The following is a 22849-nucleotide window of genomic DNA, read 5'->3' on the forward strand; positions in this document are numbered from 1 at the left end:
AATTATCGTAGACCGCATTTTTGTTAACTCTAAAAGAGTTTTATTAAAAAAAAACCGTCAATTTATTAGCAAAATGTCATAAAACTTTTTTTGAAAATAATGCAGAATTTTATCGTTTTCTATTACCCGTTAACTACCCCAAGGCCTTTATTTAATTGTTTTACGACGTTCTTGTACGAGGATCGAACTCTATTTGCTGTAAATAAATTTAAATTTAATTGAAACTGTTTTTGACTTATCAATTAGCGTTTTATTTTTTCTCTTGATATTTTTAGGATTTTTTTATAACGATTATAGCCAGAAATTAAATTATTTATCATCAAATACCACAAACCTTTTGCAAGAAATAAAGGAATTATTTATTACTTTACTTTACTTCTTTTTTAAATGAAGAAAATGGGTAATTTAATGCACCCATTCCCAAAAAAAGATGCAATTTGAATTCAAATAATTACCGGGAAAATAAATAGCGATTTTCAGTCTCAATCAGTGTGTCTCCACTGAATTTCGTCAATTGCGGTAGTTGTCTCAGTCACCGCCGTGTTTTCGTTGTTGACTAAATGAAAAACAACAGCTCCGCAAAAGACAGTTTTGTGCAGTTTAATCGCGGAAAACCTATTAATTCGATTAGAATCTGTAAAATACATTTACAATAAGGTATCATCTATTTTCCAAAGTGTTTTAGTGCCTGTATTCGTAGGTAGTAAAATGTGAAGTGGCAAAAGCTCGGCATCCTGTGGCTCACACACACAGAGACATTTCAACGAAGCTATGTAGTCTCTTACTACATAGCAAATAAACGCTCAGAATTTGCCCCCAGAATTCGATTATAAATAACAGCAACACGACACATAATAAATAACTGCATTGGTGGTCTTTCAAATATAGAGATACAACTTAGTTCCCAAAAGCTTAGATTTTCTAAGCAACGAGTAATTATAGTGATCTTCAAAATATATTATTAGGTCAATTGCTATGAATATACAATTCAAAAGAAGAATTTTCTTAAAAATACTTCTTTTTGAGAAATTACACAGCAACAAAGCTAAGCTCATTTGCTTGCCTTTATTCAAATTTGTCTGGAAAATGGTTTAAAAAACTTTTGTAATTCAAATAGAGTAAAATGATCCACAAAAAAGATGTATAAAAATAAATTTCTCATCAAAATATGCCAACTGGATATTTCTTTTATTTATTGTTCCCCATTTGTTAATAAATAAAAAAGAGCACTTCTCTTCGAGATAGGGTACAATAATAGGATAATTTGGAATTATACCCAATCTGGAATTGTAAGATTCGCTTCCTGTTTCACAGGGGCAAAAAGAAAAAGTAGATCACGAAGAAGTGCAATCCATATACCTACACAAGATTCTTCATGATATTTTTTTTGCTCGTCTAAAACATTATAAGCAATTCAGTTTAGGTCCGATTAGGTATCCCAGTGTACCCTAAAGAATAAAGTATTCCACACAGTTATAGAGCGGTAAATTTCCTATAAGAATCTGTTGATAAAAAATAACTAAGATTTAAAAAATAAAATATCCTTTCGGTTTTACTTTACTGCGGTTTGATCTCCTACTACTCAATGAATGAATTTAACAAATTAATAATTTTCTACTCTATAATATTGTACTTTAACTTGTTCCCACCATTTGTCCTGAACGTTTTTCAAAATTTATTATGGTTTAAAATTTAAATCCTATTTTGTAATTCAAATGACTCGCTCAAATGTTTGTTTGATATTAATAAATTATTCGTTATAGCCGTTATAGGCAATTAACTTGGAATTTAATTTCTTATGACATGTTTTTTCTTTAATTTTTGAAGCATTTACAAAATATATATGTGCAACAAATATAATGTAACCGGTTATAAGGGATATTTTTTGTCAATTTTTTTTTAAACAATTTTCGGAATCCATACCTATGTCATTGAAATTTTAATCTCATTTACTATTTTAGTCCCATTGTGTTTTCTGATTAGTTAGAGAGCTCATAAGCATTCAAAGGCTTTAGCCAATCATATGATGCATTGGGATTGTTTTTTTTTGATTAATTATTTATTTACACATGGTTAGTGCTTAAAAAGTAATAACTGACATAAACTGAAAAGTTCAATAGAAATTTTTAATGCGCGAACATGAACATTTTCTGTAAATAATAAAAGAGTTTTGACCCTTATCTCTTCAGATGATGTCTTAAGAAGATTCATGAGCTATTCTTTAATCTTACAATTATCACACTTTTGCTTTTGTGCAATTGTCATAAATCATGAAGACTCCTCTTAGATTACGCAGTCTTTGTCAGTAAGGTGAGAATCATACAATAAAAAAAATTAGGCAGAGTAAAATCTTTTTGTTGAAAAAGCCATCTAAAAAAACAGCCGCACTGCATGAATCTTCTTGCAAATCATATCTTCGAACATGCGTGTTAATTAGCTGGCATTTGCCAACAATTTTCCCTTCATATACCAACAATAATGAATAACCAAATGAATTATTATTACTGCAATGCAATATTTAATTTTCATCTCATATCGATAGTTGCCTTGATGGACCTTTTGTATAAATAAGCGAAATCTGTCAATCTCTTTTTATGAACACAAATTTGTGTAAATTGCCCTGTCTACCCGATATTTGGCTACTAAAACCGATGCTGGGACAGGAGAAGTGTATTGCAAATTGGCTAAAAATTAAAATTAAAAAGATTTCTATTTTTTTTTTTTTGGTCGTCTCTAGTGACGTATTCTTAGTGCCCACCGATATCCACTTTCAACTTAATAAGCAAGTCACCTCCTCTCAATAAAAATATATCTTTCGTAAGTCTTGTTTTTGTCCAAATAGGGAAATTTGGACAAATAGGGAAATTTGGAGTCTCTCACTTCTTTTTCAATAGGAAGATTCTCACAGAGATTAAATCTGTGTGAATTTTTTCGAGAGTATAAAGTTTTGTATGATTGTAACGTACAATTTTGTAGGTGAGCAATTGGTTTTGACCATCCCGTCGCGTCGTTTAAGTATGATACAGTGTCGTGTGGGCTTAAATTTGGGTCAAGCGGTCAGTGAAACAAGAGCCGAAAAATCGAAATTCTTCAACCTAACATTATACAAACAAATACCAACGGACTTTTTATCATTCACGACTTTTTCTGCTATCATACTCACAGGCTCATCTTCACATGACCCTCTGTCGGATATCGACAAATTTGGATATTCATCAATATGGATTGCATTAAGTCAATATTGATGCAAAATATCGAGTTTCTTCAAACATGACAAAATGAATAGAAAAAAAAACATGTTTTCACTCTACACCAAATGATTGATTATAAATTTGATGGAATAGTGGCAATTCTCAATTGGGTATCTTTAAAAGATATAATAGCAAAGCAAAGAAATATGCACAGATATAGAAGAAGTTTATGTCACAATTTGTTACGAAAGATTATTATAATTTTGAACTTGCCTAAAAAACTGATCAAAAGAGTGCAAGTGGATATTTCCCTATAAGTTTTGTTTTCTCTCTTGTATTTTCTAGGCACGGCCCATGGCACTTGTGTACTAGAGACAGATTTTGGTATTGTTGTTAATTGTGCCTTCAAAAAGTCTGGATTGTTCCGGGTGAGGAATCTCGGTGGTTTAAAGGCGCACTTTGGGTTAGGTAAATTATCCCAGCCTCTTAGATTTAAGAAAACAATCCATCCAGATATATTTCACACAAGAGATCACATTTTTTTTCCCACAAATACTTATTCGCTACACTAATGGCACGATATATTTTCACAAATTACACTGCAAATTTATTGTTTCTAGAGGAACGAGATATAATTAATTAGCAACTACTTTATTCGGCTAAATGTAGTTTTGTAATTGGATTTCTGAAAAAGCCAGAGATTAAATCACTAAGATTATAAGCTGGATTTAGCGCCAAAAACTTTACATACTTAAAAACATGTTTTAAACTATTCGGTAGTGTTTGCATCACTATTGTTTTATTTACACACGTCATACACGATGTGTATTTGGAAGAATACGCAAAAATAAAACAGTAGGGGAATGTTGGCATGATTCGCACAGAGTGAACCTTCGAACAACGCAAATTTTCTCTTTGTTTGCAAAGAGCTAGTTCGTCGTTTCTTAGCCATTAGATAGATCATTATTAAGCTCATTAAACGAGATGAGAACGGGGTAGGTCAGCTCCTTGCAAACAAAGGGAAAATTCGCATCGTTTGAAGGTTCACTCTGTGCGAACCATGCCTACATTCCCCTATTAAGTTACACTAGGTTATTACAAATTGGTAATATTCATTAAGTATAAACTACACACATTTTTTATAATTTTTTCGTTCAACGTAAAAACATGTATATAATTTTTAAAATAACATATTAAAATGTAAAAAAAAAATATAGAAATAATTTTCATTAAGGAAGCGTGTTAGATGTAAACTGAACTGATTTAGCAACAATTTCATAAATAATTGCTTTTTATCTTTTAAATTTAACATGTGTTCGTAGTAACAAATTATATGTCTAAATTTGTAAATGACCCGTAGGGGAGACCAGGATAGAATTAGCCAGCAAATGAAATTTTGCATTGCGTATAATTCGTAGAAAAAATGTTCGAATAAGGCTGATAAATATTTCATTGAATAGGAAGGAAAGTATTTTCTTCGAATAAATAATGGTATCCTCAATATTCCTTCTAAGGTAAACTATAACATGCCACTGTCTAATCCTATACGTGGCTAATTCTGCCCCGGTCTCCCCTATTAAGAATTATCACACGAATTAAAACATTTTTAAAAATTTTAAGAGCCTTATAGGGTAAGTCTGCCAAATTTCAGCATAGTTGCATGCAAGCGTCAAAGTCTTAAGTCTGAAATGTAATATTTTAAATACAAATTGATTTTTTTTAAATTCTTTCTTCTGAAAGAGTGTCGCTTGGAACCTTTTAAAGAGTTTACCGTCTTTATTTACTCTAAAATCATTCTTAATACATTTTAAAATGAATAAAAATATAGACATAGCTTTGGTGCCCTATTTCGGCCACCTTCATTCTCATAGTTCCTTGCCTTTCGGGAATTCTTCCAATATCTTTTTCACGTCATCTTGTTTGTCGAAGGTACATTTTTTGTTATTCTTTTGCATTGTATAATCTCTAGAGTACGTAAAATCTAAAAGTTAATGGAAATTCGAGGAACAAAAAAGGTGGCCGAAATTGCAAGCTGGCCGGAATTTGGCACACTTATCCTAAAACTATTCATATGAGATCCGAGAGATCCGATGAGCGTTGGGGCATTAGATTAGTTACGAAAAAACAGATTTTTCCCTAAAAACTTTCGGCTCGGACTCAAAGTCTTCCACAGTGATCAAATCTTGAGATTTTCTAGTTTTGTCAGCAGATGGGCGTTCACAGTTAATGATTAACAGGTAATAAGTTAATCGCCAAATTATTGCATCTGTGCATCTTAAGGTTTTTTAATTCAATCGTACGAAAAGTGCAAAAAAGTAAGCTAAAATTAATACAAAATAGTAAAATTTGAATTTTTAACGTGAATTAAATTGTTTTTATTATTTAATTTGAACCATTATTGTCTTTGGATCTTTAAACAATACACCCTTTGTTTGTAGTATTCAATGTTTAAAAATTATGCATTTCACAGTGCAGATTAACATGGAATACTAAAAGCCAGCCAAGATATCGCTTTCAATCGTTGGTTTAATAAAAATCGAAGAACAAAATTTCTACTCAAAAAGAAATGAAGTTTTACAGACAAAAATTTAAAAATATATATTTTCAAATAATTCGTCATTATGTATATATCTAAAAACAAGAGGTAATGAGCAATTAAATGCATCATTCACCATGTGTATAGTTCAAGCAGCGATTTGAAGATATTTCTGCAAATATTTACGAAAATTGCTGACCTTTATGAAAAAAGAGAATACAAAACACTAAAACAATTATTTAAATATTTCTTATACAAAACTTGAAATCAATTAAAATTTATATTTTGCTGAAAATAACAGAAACTAGATAATCAATACATGTCATTTTGTATTTTCTGTACGTATTTAGTTTTAAAATTTTATGCCATCTGACTTTTCTCTGACTGTTTGTGTAATTTACGCGAAATTTTTAGCAATATAAAGCACTAAATATCATTGTAGATAATTCTGAGGAACGTAAAATATGGGAAATTGACGTAATAGTAATAATTGAGGTAAATGTAAACACTGACTTTTACTGCTCGAACTCAAAGAAAGAGCAGTTATATAATCCTTTTTTTCAACATGTCACCAACTTAGAGCCCAAACGATAAGAGATATCAGCTTCCGATCTTCGGTGACTCTCAATAAAAAAAGCATCACAGGCTTGCGAAATGCTCGAACTCGTGACTTAGATGCTATATACCTCAAAAGTACTTTCGCATCATTTACCATTTACCGGTTCTCAACCGATTTGAACAGATTCATTAATCATTCAAAAGATTTTCCAAAATTGTTTAAAAAGCAATAGAATTGATTTCCGAATAAAGGTTATTTATCGGTTATGAACCGGTTCATTACCGGTCCAGAACCGATTGGAACCGACTAAGCTTTAGAGGAAATTCCAAGACCTTTCCAAAGAGCTCAAACATGATACAATTTCTTTGATAAATGCGCTCTCTAGTGTTTTTTTTTTAACCTTTGACCTTGAAAATCCGTTAGTAGGAATGATTCAACGGTATTTTCGTGTAATAGACGAAATATTCGTCTGGGTAATCTCTAAAACATATCTAATGAAAAAAGTCACACGACGCGTTTTCGAGCCTTCCCAAAAAAACATGGTTTTGGAGGGGAAGGGGAGGGGTGGGTGGAAAATGAGAGGCATGTTAATGATCCTTTGGGTCGGAAGTTTAACCACTCTACATGGCTTATTTTTCAACAGATTTCATTAAATTAGGGTTTTTTGGAAGGTATTGAAACTCAGTAATGAATTGGTAAAATATCCGTAAATGACTTATCTTTTTCGTATTTACATTTTTTTGTTTGTCCGTATGCTTGTAACTCATGAAAGAGCATTCTAGAATGATCATTTCGTTACCTATTTTTGATTTTGAAATATTTTTGTGATTTAAGAATCAATTTAATCGCAAGTAAGCCAGTAAGCATCAAACGCATCAAAGGATCAGGCGAAAATCTAATTCATGGAGACCTCTATCTCGTGAGTTCGAGCATTTCGCAAAGCTGGGACGCTTTTCCATATCTTTTATTTATTGTACACTACTTGGACTTATGTCGACCATTTCTTCAAGTACCCTTATAAGATAAAGTGCTCTCAAGTCGGCTAGTTCCTCAACTCGGCCGGTGGAATTATTTAGGGGAAACTGGGGCACCACCAAGCACGGGGTACCACCAAACAGTAATTTTTATTTATAAACTACTTGGACTATCTCGATCATTCCTTTAGTGGACAAGCACCCCTATAGTGCCTATAAATTCCTATCGGTCTTATCCTCTGATATCCAATATCCGCTTAAAAAATCACAGTGTTTGGTGATATCCCGTGTTTGGTGTTACCCCAGTTTCTCCTAACCAATTTCTTAACATTTTATAGTCAATTTATATGACATTTTCACCGATTTGCATTAAGTGTAATATAAAACCTTATAATATTAGGGGAAACTGGGGCACCACCAAACAGGGGTACCACCAAACACTGCGATTTTTTAAATATGTATAAGATTTCAGAGAATGAGACTTACATGAAATCATAGATACTATAGGAATGCTTGTCCAGAGAAAAAATGATCCACATAGTTCAAGTAGTTTAGAAATAAGAATATTTTTTCGCAAAATTGTGAGGTTTTGATAATTTTAGTCATTTATATATCTACCTGGAACATAAAACTGAAATAAGTTACATCAAATTTCACTTCATCAGTACTTTCCTACAGGTTTTGGGATAATATTTATGTATCTACTAAAGAAATTAATGTTCACGTTTTTTTTAAAGAATATAAAATCCATCATAAAACAGAGTTTGGGGCACCAACAAACAGGCAAATTTCTCACAATTGCAGATGTCGCGAGCGTAGTTTGAATGGCAAAATTTTTCCTCTTATCTTTCTTATTCTTCATCTCCCTCTTTGTTCGATTTCTGACATTTATATCCATTCATGGGATTTTCATTCAATACTCAGGAGATATATAGTTTCAAGAACCCAATTTTGCATTAAATGATTCTCAATGATTTTTAAATGATTTTAATCAAGGATTGACGAATGATTTCTCGATTTTATCACAAACAATCAGAAGAGCGCGCAAAATTTGAACTTTAGGTAAAATGTTTGCCACGATTTTAGTGGCGCTGCTTTCCAGTCAGAAGTCGAATATTGTCAAAATGATGAAAAATCTATTGAAAAGTATTTTCGGTGTGCAGTGCTTTAGTTTTTTGCTATTTTAGTCACTAATTCTAAATTTTGCAGTGCTTTTTTGAGAATTATTTACATTTTCAATACCTTCTTTATAATTAAGAGTTGTCGTGAATGCCCAAAATAACTTCAATGAGTGGGAAAATGACGTGTTTTTTGGTGCCCCAGAAAGTGTTTATTGGTACCCCGGGTGGTTGAAAAAAAGCGAAAAATGCATGGTGACACAATTTTCCTTATTACGGAAAACTGAAGTGCTTCACATCATCCTTGTATACATTAATATGCAGCCTATACCTAAGATTATAACATGGGGTAAGCAACATTTTTTCTAAAATTCACAGTTTTCTTAGGAAATTCAGTCAAAATCGCATCTTTCAAAAGTGTTTGGTGGTACCCCAGTTTCCCCTAGACACGTTAGACAGGTTAGACCATATTATAGCAAATCTAAGTAAATTGAATAAGTAACCCAACTCGCCGAATGTAGGGCATTTTTTCCTCATCTATGAATTCATAGCTATCGCCCTCTAAAGTCACATAAAATCTAATTAAAAAATCGCAGAGTTTACGGACTATCCCTTGTTTATTACTGCCCCAATTTCCCTTATGTAAAAAGTTTTATAAAAGTGCAAAGTTAGATTGCTTTTCCGTTGATTCAAAAATTCCAGACAATCGTAAAGCGTTGCAGTCGTTTTTATTTTTTGATAGGTTATAAAGAGTTAAATTAATTAAAATTAAGAAATATATCCATTTGAGAAATTTTATATTATGTTATTAATAGTTCACGGAGGTGTGTCTTCATCTTGATATACCCAAATTACTTAATTCCAAATGACTTTGACTTTATGCGAGATGACTTTCATTTCAAATTCAAATCAGTAAGGCTTGTGGCATAAAATTGCGAAATTTAGGTATTCTTTCTTTTTGCGAATATTCCCTATCTTTTTGTATTAATTTTGAAATGTTTTTGGACTTTAAAAATCTTCTTTACGGTCATTTTACTACAATTTTGACTTGTTTTGCTTGAGTCAGACAGTTTCTTACATAAATCACTCACTTTAGAGATTATACATTTTAAATTTTTCCATAACATTTTACAGATAAAGGTTTAATGACCAAATGAAATAGCCATTGTCTCAACAAAAGTTTAAAATATTCATGGTAAGAGAGACACTTTTCATTTTGTGCTTAAGGCATAGATAATAGGCAGTATTATACTATTCTTCTTAGTAGTAACGTAAATAATGCGTGAATATCTGAAAATAAGATGAAGAAAGATTTTTTTCTTAAAGCAAATTTTATGCTCCGATTCATCATAAATATTTCCGGATCTTGTACATTATAAATTAAACAGGAAGGGTAAAAACTTTCTCATATATTGATACTTTTGAGAGGTAGTTTCTTCAACTTTTGCAAGAGTGATCTTGGAAAAATGAAAGAGTTAGCATTATATATAGTTCTCGAATGAATGTTGGATATTTAATTGAATAATTCAATACACACGCTAAAAGAGTGTCAAGTACCTTCGAGGGGCTCTTGTGTTTTTTTTTCTTTCTATCCTCCGTGGCTCTTCGGCAAACATCCATATAGACAATGTTAATATTTTCCACGCCAATATAAACATGAAAATGGTGTGTAAAAACGCGATAAATATTTTGTAAAGTTATTTGTAAATGGACATTGATTGTGTGAAAGGAACTTTGCCACTTTTTCTCTGATGGCAAATTTGCAGCAAAAAAAAAAAGATTTTTTCTCCTTCTCCCAGATGAAACTTGGGTAACGCAAATGGAGATATCACCATCCTTTCACTTGCAGGGAAAATTGCAAGAAGGCCATCGAGTCTTGGTGGAGTTCAGAGAGAAAGATATTAATGCAGTTTTGAAATTGAGAAATAACACCTGAATTATTCCAAGTATGAATTTTATACTATTTCGACTATACTTATCTCAACCAGTTAACATTTGTTCTGCAAATGAAATGCAATATTTCTTGTATTCTTCTCATTGTTTGATTCAACAGTGACTACCAAAAGAGTGCGGCTCATGATATCTGACAAAACGAGAGACAATTGGCTAATGTCATACGTGATAGATGTTTCTTGGAGATTATTTCCTCCCCTTGTGGTTGAGAAAGTGATTGCCACTGATGAGTATATTAATTACAGAGAGTTTCTATACGGGCGTACGGTGCTAAAAAGTGAATTTTCCCCATGATTTTGTAACAAGACTTCAAAAGATTTTCTTTCAGTATTGAATAACATCATTTGCACTTCTTATAGATTATAATTTCTAAGAGAGAAAATTCCCTAACCCAATTATGTGCAATTTGTGCAAGATCACATCATTTGGAATAACGATGAGTCAATTTAAATTACCTACCTCAATATAAACAATAATGTACTGCAAGATCATTTTATTTCTAAAGCAAATTGCATGTGCTCTCAATGAGCTTAGATATTCACACAGACTCACTTTCGTCGTATATTATAGTGATAAATAAAAGATACAATTGGACTAATCAATTGGTCCTAGAAAATACAACTAGATACTAGAAGATTGACTGAAAATTCTTAAAGCCACACCTATTTTTACGTATACGCAAGATTTTTCAAGAGTGTTTTCTCAATGCTTGAAAAACCGCATATTACGAGATGTTACGGCAGAGTCTATATTGACAATTTTAAGTCACTCTCGCTCACAATGTGATTGAAAGCGATATGTTAATCTGGTTTTTATGAGACCCTAATAAAAAGACTAAATTTAAGTGAAAATCGTGCATATAACAGGCTTAAAAATCACGTAAAAGCGTATACCTTTACATGATCTTCTTAGCCTTTCAATGAGTTTATTAGCGTGAAACTCTAATCAGAGATATTTTACGATTTTCTTTATTCTTTTGTTTCGTTTTATCAGACTTTATTAAAAGTTGATTAAATATTACATTGATTTTAAAAAAAATCAATAACCAAATAAGGAGAAAATGTACAGTACAGCCCCATAATGTATTATTAGTATACAGGGACATGAATTAAATAAATAAATAAAAAATAAATAAAATCGTCACTTTAAGGATTTCTTGTGAAACTTTTAAACATTATCTAAAATATCTTTACTTCTGTATCAACGATACTAAGAAACTTTACGTTATTTTTCATTGATAACTCATCATTAAATTGATGTAGATTTATGTAAGATCTATTGAAAACACTGGATAGTATCCTCTTCCATTTGTGGAAGAACACTCTTTATTGCGATGATAAGACGGACATAAAAAAAAAAGAAATTGTGGGTATAAGCCGACGTTAATTGCAATCAACAATGGGGAAAACCGGAAGTCGTCGGGAAGAGATAATCACTCAGGGGAATACATCAACTATCATCAGAGCTTTCGGCTCGGTCTTCAAGTCTTCATCAGTGGTCAAGTCTTGCAATCTTTCTCTGAGACTCGTTCAGGGTTTTGCTCAGGATTACACCAGGGCATAAAAGGAAATGGGGGCACTCTTCTTACACTGTATTTTACAATTTTTTGTAAAATACAGTGAATTTTGGGAATTTGAAATTCCCAGCAAGACTTGAGACGAACAATAAGATCCAAAAATTGTGCCAAATAATACAAAAATTTGTAAAATACAGTGTAAGAAGAGTGCCCCCATTCCCTTTTATGCCCTGGTGTAATCCTGACCAAAACCCTGAACGAGTCTCAGAGAAAGATTGCAAGACTTGACCACTGATGAAGGCTTGGAGACCGAGCCGAAAGCTCTGATGATAGTTGATGTGTTTCCCTGAGTGATTATCTCTTCCCGACGACTTCCGGTTTTCCCTATTGTTGAAAAAAAAAAGAAAATTCAAGTGGCGCTAAGTCACATAATTGAGCGTTTTAAGTAATGATAAAAATTATTCTTACCCTTATTGGTAATGCTCTTCATCCAGAAACACTCTCAGTCTTAGCCAAAAAGTTCGTCCTGGCATGAAGAATGGCTAATAATACTTTCTTAAAAATACATTGGAAAACAATTTTAAAAAACAATTGATTTCAAGATACTCGATTTCATTTTAATTTTTCAACCCGCCTCTTTAAAGAAAACTACTCTATTTCTGGATTACACATACATATCTCGATCAAATTGCAATGTACTTTAAAGTTACTGCACATTTCAACGATTTTAAAATTAATTCGAAAACACTTTCTTGATGAAAGAAATCACTATCCTTAAGTAATTGACGAATTTGATTTTTTTTTATAATTATTAATTTTAAAATAGAAAATCGCATTTGCAAACTGTTAATATTTCGCAAAATGGACGACGGATTATGCAAGTTTAATTTTCTGCTTCTTTTAAACGTTATATTAGATTTTTGTATAGTAAATTTCCCATACAATTTCAATTAATTTCAACTGATTGTTTTACAGCGTGTTTTTCCACAAGTTTGACTAAAAGATTCGTAAAAAAAAAACAAATCAGTAGAAAAAATTAAAGTCAATCTGCACAAATTTTTTTTTGACAATTTATGCTTTTTGTAAGCAAAATATGCAAAAATTGATTTGACCCAAAATTACATATCATCAAGAAATTTAAGGATGACTTTAAAAATTGAAATTCCTATCTAGGATGAACTGGCACATTAAAAGCTTGTGTTAGGACCTATGAGTACTCTTTTAGTACCATTTGAGATATGAAATTTAAACACCTCGCTGTATAGAGAAAGGTAGATTAAAGATAAAACATAATATTTCAATTGAATTTTATTAGATAGTGGATAGCCGGCATGTTGTGACACTTTTTTATGTTTTGGCATTAAGGCATTATTTACAAAAATTCAGAATATTATCTTGAAACTTTGTGTAGCGCTTTGTATATTAACTAGTATAAACTTTATTAAAATAACTTTATTAGTGTTTTTTTGTCGCTCTTTTACTTAAATAAACAAATAATAATCCACCGCGTCTCAAACTTCCCGCATCTCAAACATGTAGGCTCTCCCCTACATTAAATAAATTTCAATATTTTTCAGCAAACTTTCAACAAGTGTTCCCTGCCCAATTATAGATGTTCTTTCGACTCTTAAAGCATCTACAATCTACACACTAGAAGCAATTTCTTTAAAAAATGCCTTTTTAAAGAAAATTTCCCCTATCCTTGGAGGCAGAAACGTCAGATTTTTTTTCTTAAGGGCAATTTTTGACAAAAATTGCTTCTAGTGTGTAGACACCATTATATCGTTGTTCTTTAATCAAACTTTCAGCAAATAAAATTTCGGGAATTTTTAAAATTTCGTCCATGTTTTCGCAATTTGAGATTTGAATATTACTCCCTCTGTTCCGTAAAAAGTCGTACAAACGTACAACTTTTTTCGGAACAGAGAGAGTATTTTTTAAAAGGTTGAGGCTGAGACCCTGTTGTAGATTATTAAATATTCAAAGAAGAATTTGTATAATCAAATCGAGCAGGTACATAACTCTTTTTGGTTTATAAATCCTGATTTTATATACATTTATCACAACGATCCGAAAGTTTAAGAGATCCCGCAGCTTTTTCAAATAAACTAATACTTTTCTTAAGACCAGTTAGCATTTTTTTTTAAATCATTATCCTATAACCATTTACTATTCTATAATACATCAAAATACACTTAGGGTAAAGTGTATAATTTGGAATTAGTGTTACAAGTTGGACAATTCGCCGGTACAAGTTGGACATGGCTTTTTTCTTGATAAATACAGTACAAAGTTTGTTTTTAAGCACAAGGAACCAAATTATAAAACTAAAGCATTAAAAATATACAAATAAAAATGAAGTACTAAATTTATCAAGACGAAAAGCCCTGTCCAAATTGTACCATTGTCCAACTTGTACCACTGTCCAACTTGTACCACTTTACCCTAAATAATCAGAAATTTATTAAAAAAAAAGCTCAATATAATCCAGATTAGATCTAAAAATTGCCGTAACTGACAAAAATTCGAAATCGGTGAAAATCCCCAGCGGAAATAATTCCAACATGTGAAGAGAAAAAATCAAGAGAATTTTCTACTTTAAATTGCTTAGTAAAAGTGAAATAGAAATAAAGATTATCTATCGCTATATTTTTTTTTGTTGATAAAAAAAAACAGTGGATTTCTAGAAATAGATTCGCTAGATTTTTGTATCATGATAGGGTTAAGTCGCGCAATATAATCGCGATATTAATTCAGCTTTGTCAAAATTTCATTTTTTTTTTATCCCGCCACGTGGATTTTTAAATAGCAAATATAAGGAATATTTATTAGGTTAATAGTTACCTACCCATGCAATATTACCTTATTGTTAATTTTCTTTGTCACCTTAACAATTGTACATTTGATAAAAGCTTTCCGCGTGAATTTATCTTTTCATGTTTAAGCACAATTGGAATATAATTAGTTAAAGGGAAGAGGGGCACCTTTGAATGGAACTGGACCATACCGTGATATTATTTGACTAACTGTATAAACCAATTGTGAAGCTAAGACCGTCTTCAGACTAGAGGTTTAGCCCAGTTCTCGAGGGTCTCAAAACCTTAATCAGCAACCGATTTTATTGATTTTTCAAAATGCAATAGGTCATTTGCCTCATTTGCCCTTAATAAATCAATCCTAAGTCAAAATTTTCCAAAAAATCTTGACTGATAAGATATTAGAGATGTTAAGCCATATGGCTAAGCCTTAGGTCTAAAGCCCGTATAAATTACATTATTAAGGCTCAATTCCTTTTAAAAATAGGAGAAAAAAGTCTAATTTCATAGGTACCCCAATTCGAAGGTGTCCCACTTCCTTCTATTCGACTTTGACTTAAAATTACTGAGTTTCTTATAATTTTTGTCAATTTATTTTTTTTTTGTATCCAAATACGCAAATATGTCAATAGAAATCAGTGTGATTTCAAAATTGTTTTTATTATTTTAAAAAGACTCACTTGAACTCCTCATTGAAAGACGAAAAAAAATTGTAAACAAATGTAAACAGTAAAATTAAATTAATACATGCTTCGAATGGTTTTTGAATGTTTTGTAAAAGCTCCCTTTTATGGAATTCTCATTCACTATCTAAATAACGTTACGCAATCTTTTTTTTTTAAATAATTTTTCTCATGAATTCAAAGTAAGTGTGGTTAATGATGAACGCAATATAATAATGGAAATTTCAAATTGAACATTTCACTGATGCTGTGCACCAAAATACCTAACTCAATTACTTTACAAAATCCCTCTAAATTAGATGTTATAGTTCCTCTACTCAAAATGAGATTGTAACTGTGGCTAAAATATGATCTTCTGGCCAAAGTGGTTTGCACCATAAAATTTGAGTTGGAAAATACCATTCCCACAGCATCAATTGGCACATTTTTCAAACACACGAATTATTTCTGAAACTTTTAACACAGTATTGAAATTGAAATTTATGTTGGGGGTAACGCAATGGAAATTTATTGAAAGACGATTGAGTTTTTATTGATAGAGGCAATAAGCTCAAATAATGCACTAACTAAAAGCCATGTCAGAGAAGTCACGAAAGTTCTCACCTCTTCACTTATTACCTTCTTTTCACAATCGATAGAGCAATTTCTTTTTTTACCTCAATTTCTTCACTTGTACACTTGCATTTTTTTCCACTATTAAATTAACCTATGACATTCTATATGCCTATTTTTCACTTAATTTTACGCGGTATTTGTAGTTTTTGAATTATTTTTTTTTCGCAACAGTTAATGAAAAATTTGCAAAATATCCTTTTTGATTTCTCAATTTCATGCACATTTTCCAATCTTTGGCATTTTTTCCGCAATTTATGACTCAGCTTTGAATTAACCCTTGACCTTTATTTCTCACTTAAATCTTATTGTTAGTTTCTTCATGTACTTTTTCTCACTTACTAGCTAATTATTCAAAAAATCTGCAATACATCACTTTTACGATGGATTTACATACAGAGCAAGAGAGTGTCATCAGTATGAAATTTCTTATAGCTTTTGTATATAAAGATAGACAGAGAGAATTGTCCATGGGCTTGAGTGATTTTCACGGTAATTGCTGCTGATATATCAACAATATAACAAGACATTTCATCATCAGACTCTCTAAAATTTTAATACTAATTAATTATACTTCTGGGTTTGAAGGCAGAAAAAAGGGGGACATTGGATAAAAAACTTCTCCGACTGAATAAAATGTACTTAATGAACCTTGAATAGAGAAATGTAGTCTTGTCCAATATGTATCCCATTTGGGTCTTTTGCAATCTTCCTCGCGTGGACTTAAAATTTTTGGAACAGAATTCCATCGAGATGACACACTAAACTTGTAAAAGAGGTCCATCACACACAAAACACAATGCATCTCCACATGAACACCTATTTTTGGGCATGTTAATTTTTTTTTCTCTCAGCATAAATCTTTTCTTTTTTTTCTACCTTCTCGCGGGTAATGTTGAACAAAAAAAAACCGGCAACAGGTTTGAGCTTTGGTGATGATGTTGGATTCGAGCAGAGTTTGGGTGCTCTTGAGGGCAATAAGCGCCGATCGGCCAATGCCCGCCAAATGCCCACAATGTTGGGTGTACTTCCTGCCATGAAACAGATGCCAGTGCAGCCACCGCCACCAATTCAGCTCAGTCGTCCACAAGCACTAACATCTCGGCCCAATCTCAGTGTCCAGGACATGACGAGGGTGCTGAATCCCAAGAAGCCAGGTCGTATGACCGAAGCCATGTCCCTGCCACTCGGAGTGCCAGCCTTCAAGCCCATTCCGCGTCAAGATGATAAACTTAGCAGACCTGGTGCGCCAGTCAAGAAGACGTACCAGCTGCCGGAACAGAATCTCACTGCCATCCAAGACAACCTCATTCAATCGGATTCATTCAACTTACCCGCCTTTCAGACACTCCACTCGCCGACGCGACTCTTTGCGGACAATCAAGTTGATCGAAAGTTTGACCTGAACAAGAAGAACACCGTCTTTGCACAGTCTATCAAAGATGAAAGTCACAAGACCACCGACACTGCCCTGCACACCACACGTCCCAAAGTCGACCTCATGGGACACACGGTTGAGGAACTTGCCGCTGTGGCTAATGTGAGCGTCGAGGCGATTCAGGCCGCCATCCGACAGCGGGAATTCCAGATGGCCCTCGAGCATCAAATGACCCAGGAAGCCAATCGACTTAAAACAACAACAACAACAACAACAACCACCACAACTACTACCACAAGGAGACCACCACCTGCCAAAAGGATGAATCATCCACCCCATAAAGTCATGAATGCACCCAAGGAATACTATCCAGTAGGATATGATAAGAATTTTGACGACAACTTTACAACCCGTGTGGATTTGCCACAAACATCTTTCCATTGCGGTGATCAGAAGCACTTCCCCGGACTGTACGCAGATGAAAATCTGGGATGTATGGTAAGAATCACTATATCTCCCAAGCTATCTCAAATTGCATGTGATTAGTTTTTGATGCTTCTGAAGCAAATGGTTCATTTAAATATTTTAAAATTATATAGCATCATCAGAATGCAAATTTAGTGCTACTTCTGCATACTACAAGCCTTATATTTTATTCTGAGATGTTCTTTATCTAGAATTAGACACTTTTATGCTCTACACAAGTCAGATAAGTAATGTCATACTGGGTCAAAAAATTAGCTTATAGAGTAGATCTTTTACTTTTTTTTGTGATGACATTAAATACTTAAAAATGTTAAAAAGTTTGATAAAATAAATCTCGGCATTTTCAATGTGTAATTTTAATAATAGGTCTAATCCATTAAGCGTTATTGTATAACTATTATTTAAGAAATTTACAGAAGATTAAATTTTATGCTCAAAAACTTTTTCCACGTGTTGCCGCTCTTCTATAGGCTAATGTCATAACATCATATTTGATTTTTTTTACTCTAGAAAAATATTGGCGTTTATATTATTGATCAGTAAAAAAAAGTAATTTTTATAGGTACCGTCGTTGCGGGTGACTTTGCACGTTTTTTCGCTGTTTTTCAATTTTGCCCTCTAAAAGTGGATAGTTAAAGTGAAGGGAGGGGGGTTTTTGAGTAAAATTATTTGTATTCAGTTGTTAATGAATGGATTTTGTGCCACTAACATTAATTTTATAAAATTTTACTATGTTTAAAAAAATCAAGAAAAAAGGCTTGCACTGGGGATAAGGTGCGGGTGACTTTGCACTTTTTAATAAATACTAAAAAATCAACAATTTCTGATAATAAACGACAATGAAGATCTTCACATCTAAGTGTAAGATGCACGAGATCTACAAGATGACATGATCGCCATCTTGATTTGACGTTTCTGTCCGCCATTTTGAATAACTGTCAAAATCTAAAACAGGTTCGATTGGGTTGAAATTTTAGTATGTTGTAGCTGATATCAAGACCTTTTCAGAACGTATCTATGTTCTGGTCTACGTCAAGTATTTACTTTGATACAGAGGCTCAAATTTTAAAAAATTTGAAATATTCATATTTTGGAGATCTTTATTTTCTAATCCTGAATTTTAAAACCTAAACGAAATGCCTCAGTAACCATAAGAAATGATTGTGGCTTTTATTTTATATATTTATTTACTCTTACATACTTAAAAAATAAATAAATGAAAAGTGCATTTATTTATTTTTTTTTTATTTTTTCATCTTTGCAAAAGTTTTTCAGATCTTCAAATAATATGCTGTTATAAAGAAAAACATTACTTTTCTTTTTGTTTGTTATTTAGATCTCATCGCCTAACGATAATACTCCCTTTTTTGTGATGGTTTCAATAAAAGAAGCTCTCCGTAGTTCTGTATTAATGAAAATGTCAAAATTTTGAACTTATAGCCCCAGTATCCAGACAATCGCTTGACCTAGGTCGGATTTTATATATGTTCTGAAAAGGTCTTGACATCAGCCAGAACATACTAAAATTTCAGCTCAATCGGATAAGTTTTTTGATTTCACAGTTATTCAAAATGGCGGACAGAATTGTCAAATCAAGATGGCGACCACACCATCTTGTAGATCTCGGTCATTTTATCTTAAGTTATAAAACAAATTGGATAATTTTTAGCCAAATACTTCTATAATAAAGCTTAAAAAAGTCCATTATATGCAATTTTATAATATAAATCATGCGTTCTTAGGAAGACTATAGTGAAAAAAAGGAATTTACTAAAAATAATGAACAAAATCGAAGTGGATTATTCTAGCCAGATAAATTTAGAATAGATTTGGTCCATTTACTTCTCTGAAATCGATTTTGGAAATGCATCTTCAGATAACTTTTTCGCGGAGTCGTTTTTTGACAAAATACCTATACTAGGATTTCATTGACTATTACTGAAACTACAAGAATCCTTTTGAGGATTATTGTACCTTACTTGGTACTTAACATATCCCTATATACTTTGACATGGTAGACCGGATCGGCGAAGACCATCAATAAGTGCTAGAATTAATGAAAGTCTCACGAACAGCAGAGTGCAAAGTCACCCGCAACGACGGTACTTAAGTTATCGTTTTAAAAGCAGATTAATTTTTGTAAATTAGGTTTTTCAGTGAGAAAAATTAAATGCATCCTTTTAGATCGGGAAAATTTCATGAGAATTAAATTAACATCCCTCTCTTTTTCAAATGCTTTGCACACATCTATCACACTCTTTCGTACTCAAAATTCGAATGTGATTTTTTTATGTGATTTTTATGTGAAAATTTTATGTGATATTCAAAAGAACAAGAAGGGTCAGAAATTATTTATTTATTTATTTACAATGACAATGCGTGCTATTAGGATTAAATCCCTTGAAAACACAGAAATGTTTTAAGCAAGTAAAGAGACAGTTAGCGTCCACCGCCGGCTTAGCGTTGGTGACCAACCTCCAAAGCAAAACGGTGGAAAAGCACATTCGCAGGTTGTATAAGCCGTCTGAGCCAACAAAGTTCAAAAAGTATAAGTTATTAGATCATTTTTGTAGAAATTTATTGATTGAATATTTTATTCATAGTAACTGTACCAAATTACGGTATAGTTGGATTTAAGCGTCAAAGTTTTAAGTTTGAAATGTACTATGGAGTGTTGCCTGGAACCTTGTAGATAGTTTATCGTCTTTGTTAACTCTAAAATAATTCTTAAGACATTTTAAAATTAATAAAAATATAGCTTTGTGTAATATTTCGCCCATCTTGATTCTCATATAGTTCCTTGCCCTTCTGGAATTTTTTCAAAGTCTTTTTCACATGATGTTTGTAGAAGCGAGATTTTTTGTTATTTTTTGCATTGTATAATCTCTAAAGTATTCAAAAACCTTAATATTCATGGGAATTTGAGGAACAAAAGAAGTGGCCGAAATTACAAGCTGGACGATATTTGGTGTAATTACCTTATTTGTGTTTTTTTTTTCGAAATCTTTGTACGCTAAGTGTTTTACTGAATTGATTTCAGTTACGACAATTTCATATTGAACATCGCCTGATAAAATCGATATTTTTTCTTTATTTTTCTTCAAATGTTAAAGTATTAGTAAATCATTTCTTTGTTTTTCAAATTAATTTTAGAATATTTTGCAATCAAAGAAATTGGGGAAATATTATAATTTTATATTTTAATATAGCTAGTACAATGCCTCAAATTTTCAGAAAAGAGCTATGGGTGAAATCCATAAGAAACATAGAGAAAAAAAAAATTGTCCGAAGTTTGAGTCGTCCGAAGGTAGCACGCTTCCCCTTATACAGATTTTTGAGTAATTCATCTATAATAATTTACCACAGTTTACAAAAGAAAACTACGATAATGGTTAATGGAACTAACACAATATAGCACTCAATAATTCTGATTAGAATATAACTGATTAGAATTATCAAAAGTTGAACTAGTAATTTCTAAATTTTTGGAAACAAAAATACAGAGAATGCGATTTTTAGGAAAAATGTTGTCAATTTTATTACAGGATATAAAAAAGTATGAAATTGGTCGGACATTAATTATAAGAAACAGATTTGTGATGTATAATAGCGTTAATTTTTTAATTATACATATGTATAATTTTAGAATTAACGTCAAACATAGAGGCACCTAAAAAATTAGGAAGTTAAAATACGTGTTTATTTAATGATTTTATCCTCATTTTTCTATATTTCTCTGCAATATTTCATATCGTGAAAAATACAGTTTTTAATTATCATCTTTTGATAATAGTTATTTATTATTTCTATTACTAATTCCTTATTGATTGGTTCCCTTTTGTGATATAATTACGCTATTTGTAAATTGTTATCAAAGGTTCTTCATTGTGATGGTTTTCAAAATAGAAAATTAACGTATAGGGGGAACTGAGGCAGTAGTCAACTGGGGTAGTTGTAAACACTGTGATTTTTTTCATTAATTTTAAGACTCCAGAGGATAAAACCCATAAGCATTCATAGATACCATGGGGATGTATGTCCACAGATGAATTGGTCAATAAAATCCTAATACTTTAAAAATAAAAATCATTTTTCCTGAAAATGTTGATATTTCGATTATTTTGGTCATTTGGATTAACACCTGGAAATTAAAAACTGTGTAGAATAATCGAAATGTAGCAATACCAGTTGTTTCCTACATCTTTTAGGATTATATTAATGCATTTACTAGAGAAATTGAGATTCTCATTATTTCAAAAGAATTAATAATTGGTCAGAAAACAGCATTTGGGGTAGATGTAATCAGGCAATTTCAATTTCACAAAATGAGTAGGTAAAAGAGCGGGAAATTGACCTTCATGCGAAATATCTATAATTCATAGATTACGAAAAAAATTGGTGGCGCTGTGTTCAATAAAAAGTCACATGATGTCAAAATATGGGGAAAATCCATTGAAAAATGTCTTTGATATGCATGCTTTTAGTTTTTTCGCTATTTTAATTATTCTTTGTAAAAAGTGTAGTGATTTTTTGAAAAATATACAGTTTTTATATATCTCTTAAGTAATTAAAATAAACGAAAGTGGTGCAAAGTTAATTTCAAGGGTGGAAAAAAGGGTGTTTACATCCTCCCCAGAAAGTGTTTACTTCTACCCCAGGTATTTTGTGAAAAGAGAAAAATGCACAGTGACACAAATTTTATTTTTATGGAAAACTCAATTGTTTTCCAGCATCCGCATTACCCTCGACGAATTGCCTATACCCAAGGGTAAAACATGAGCTAAGAAATATTTTCCAAAAAATCACGGTGTCCTTGGAAAATCACCTCAAATTCGCATCTATCGAAAATGGTTACATGTGCCCCAGTCTCCCCTAATGCTCAACAATTAGTAGATATAATGACCAACATGTTGATAATACAATCAACGATATTGGTTGATTTTACCAATATTTGGATTAAATTTAGGAATAAAATGAGTATTTTTCCTTTAAAATTAGTCAATACCCAAGTGAAAAAAATTAATTCA

The 22849-nt window shown here is 31.9% G+C and overlaps 1 protein-coding gene across 14 annotated transcripts in view; it reads left to right on the forward strand.

The window, feature by feature from the left end:
• Window positions 1–22849, forward strand: part of LOC129808301 (uncharacterized) — a 48675-nt gene that overhangs the window by 18889 nt on the left and 6937 nt on the right. For 10 of the 14 annotated variants that reach the window (XM_055858191.1, XM_055858148.1, XM_055858156.1 and 7 more), the window contains exons 3-4: window positions 3537–3659; window positions 16879–17834. In XM_055858191.1, the coding sequence (XP_055714166.1) occupies window positions 3537–3659; window positions 16879–17834 (1079 nt within the window). The remainder of the gene's footprint in view (window positions 1–3536; window positions 3660–16878; window positions 17835–22849) is intronic. The other 4 variants (XM_055858195.1, XM_055858194.1, XM_055858196.1 and 1 more) reach the window with 1 other exon arrangement.

The sequence above is a fragment of the Phlebotomus papatasi genome, chromosome 1, assembly GCF_024763615.1.
Source record: "Phlebotomus papatasi isolate M1 chromosome 1, Ppap_2.1, whole genome shotgun sequence".
Lineage (NCBI taxonomy): Eukaryota > Metazoa > Arthropoda > Insecta > Diptera > Psychodidae > Phlebotomus > Phlebotomus papatasi.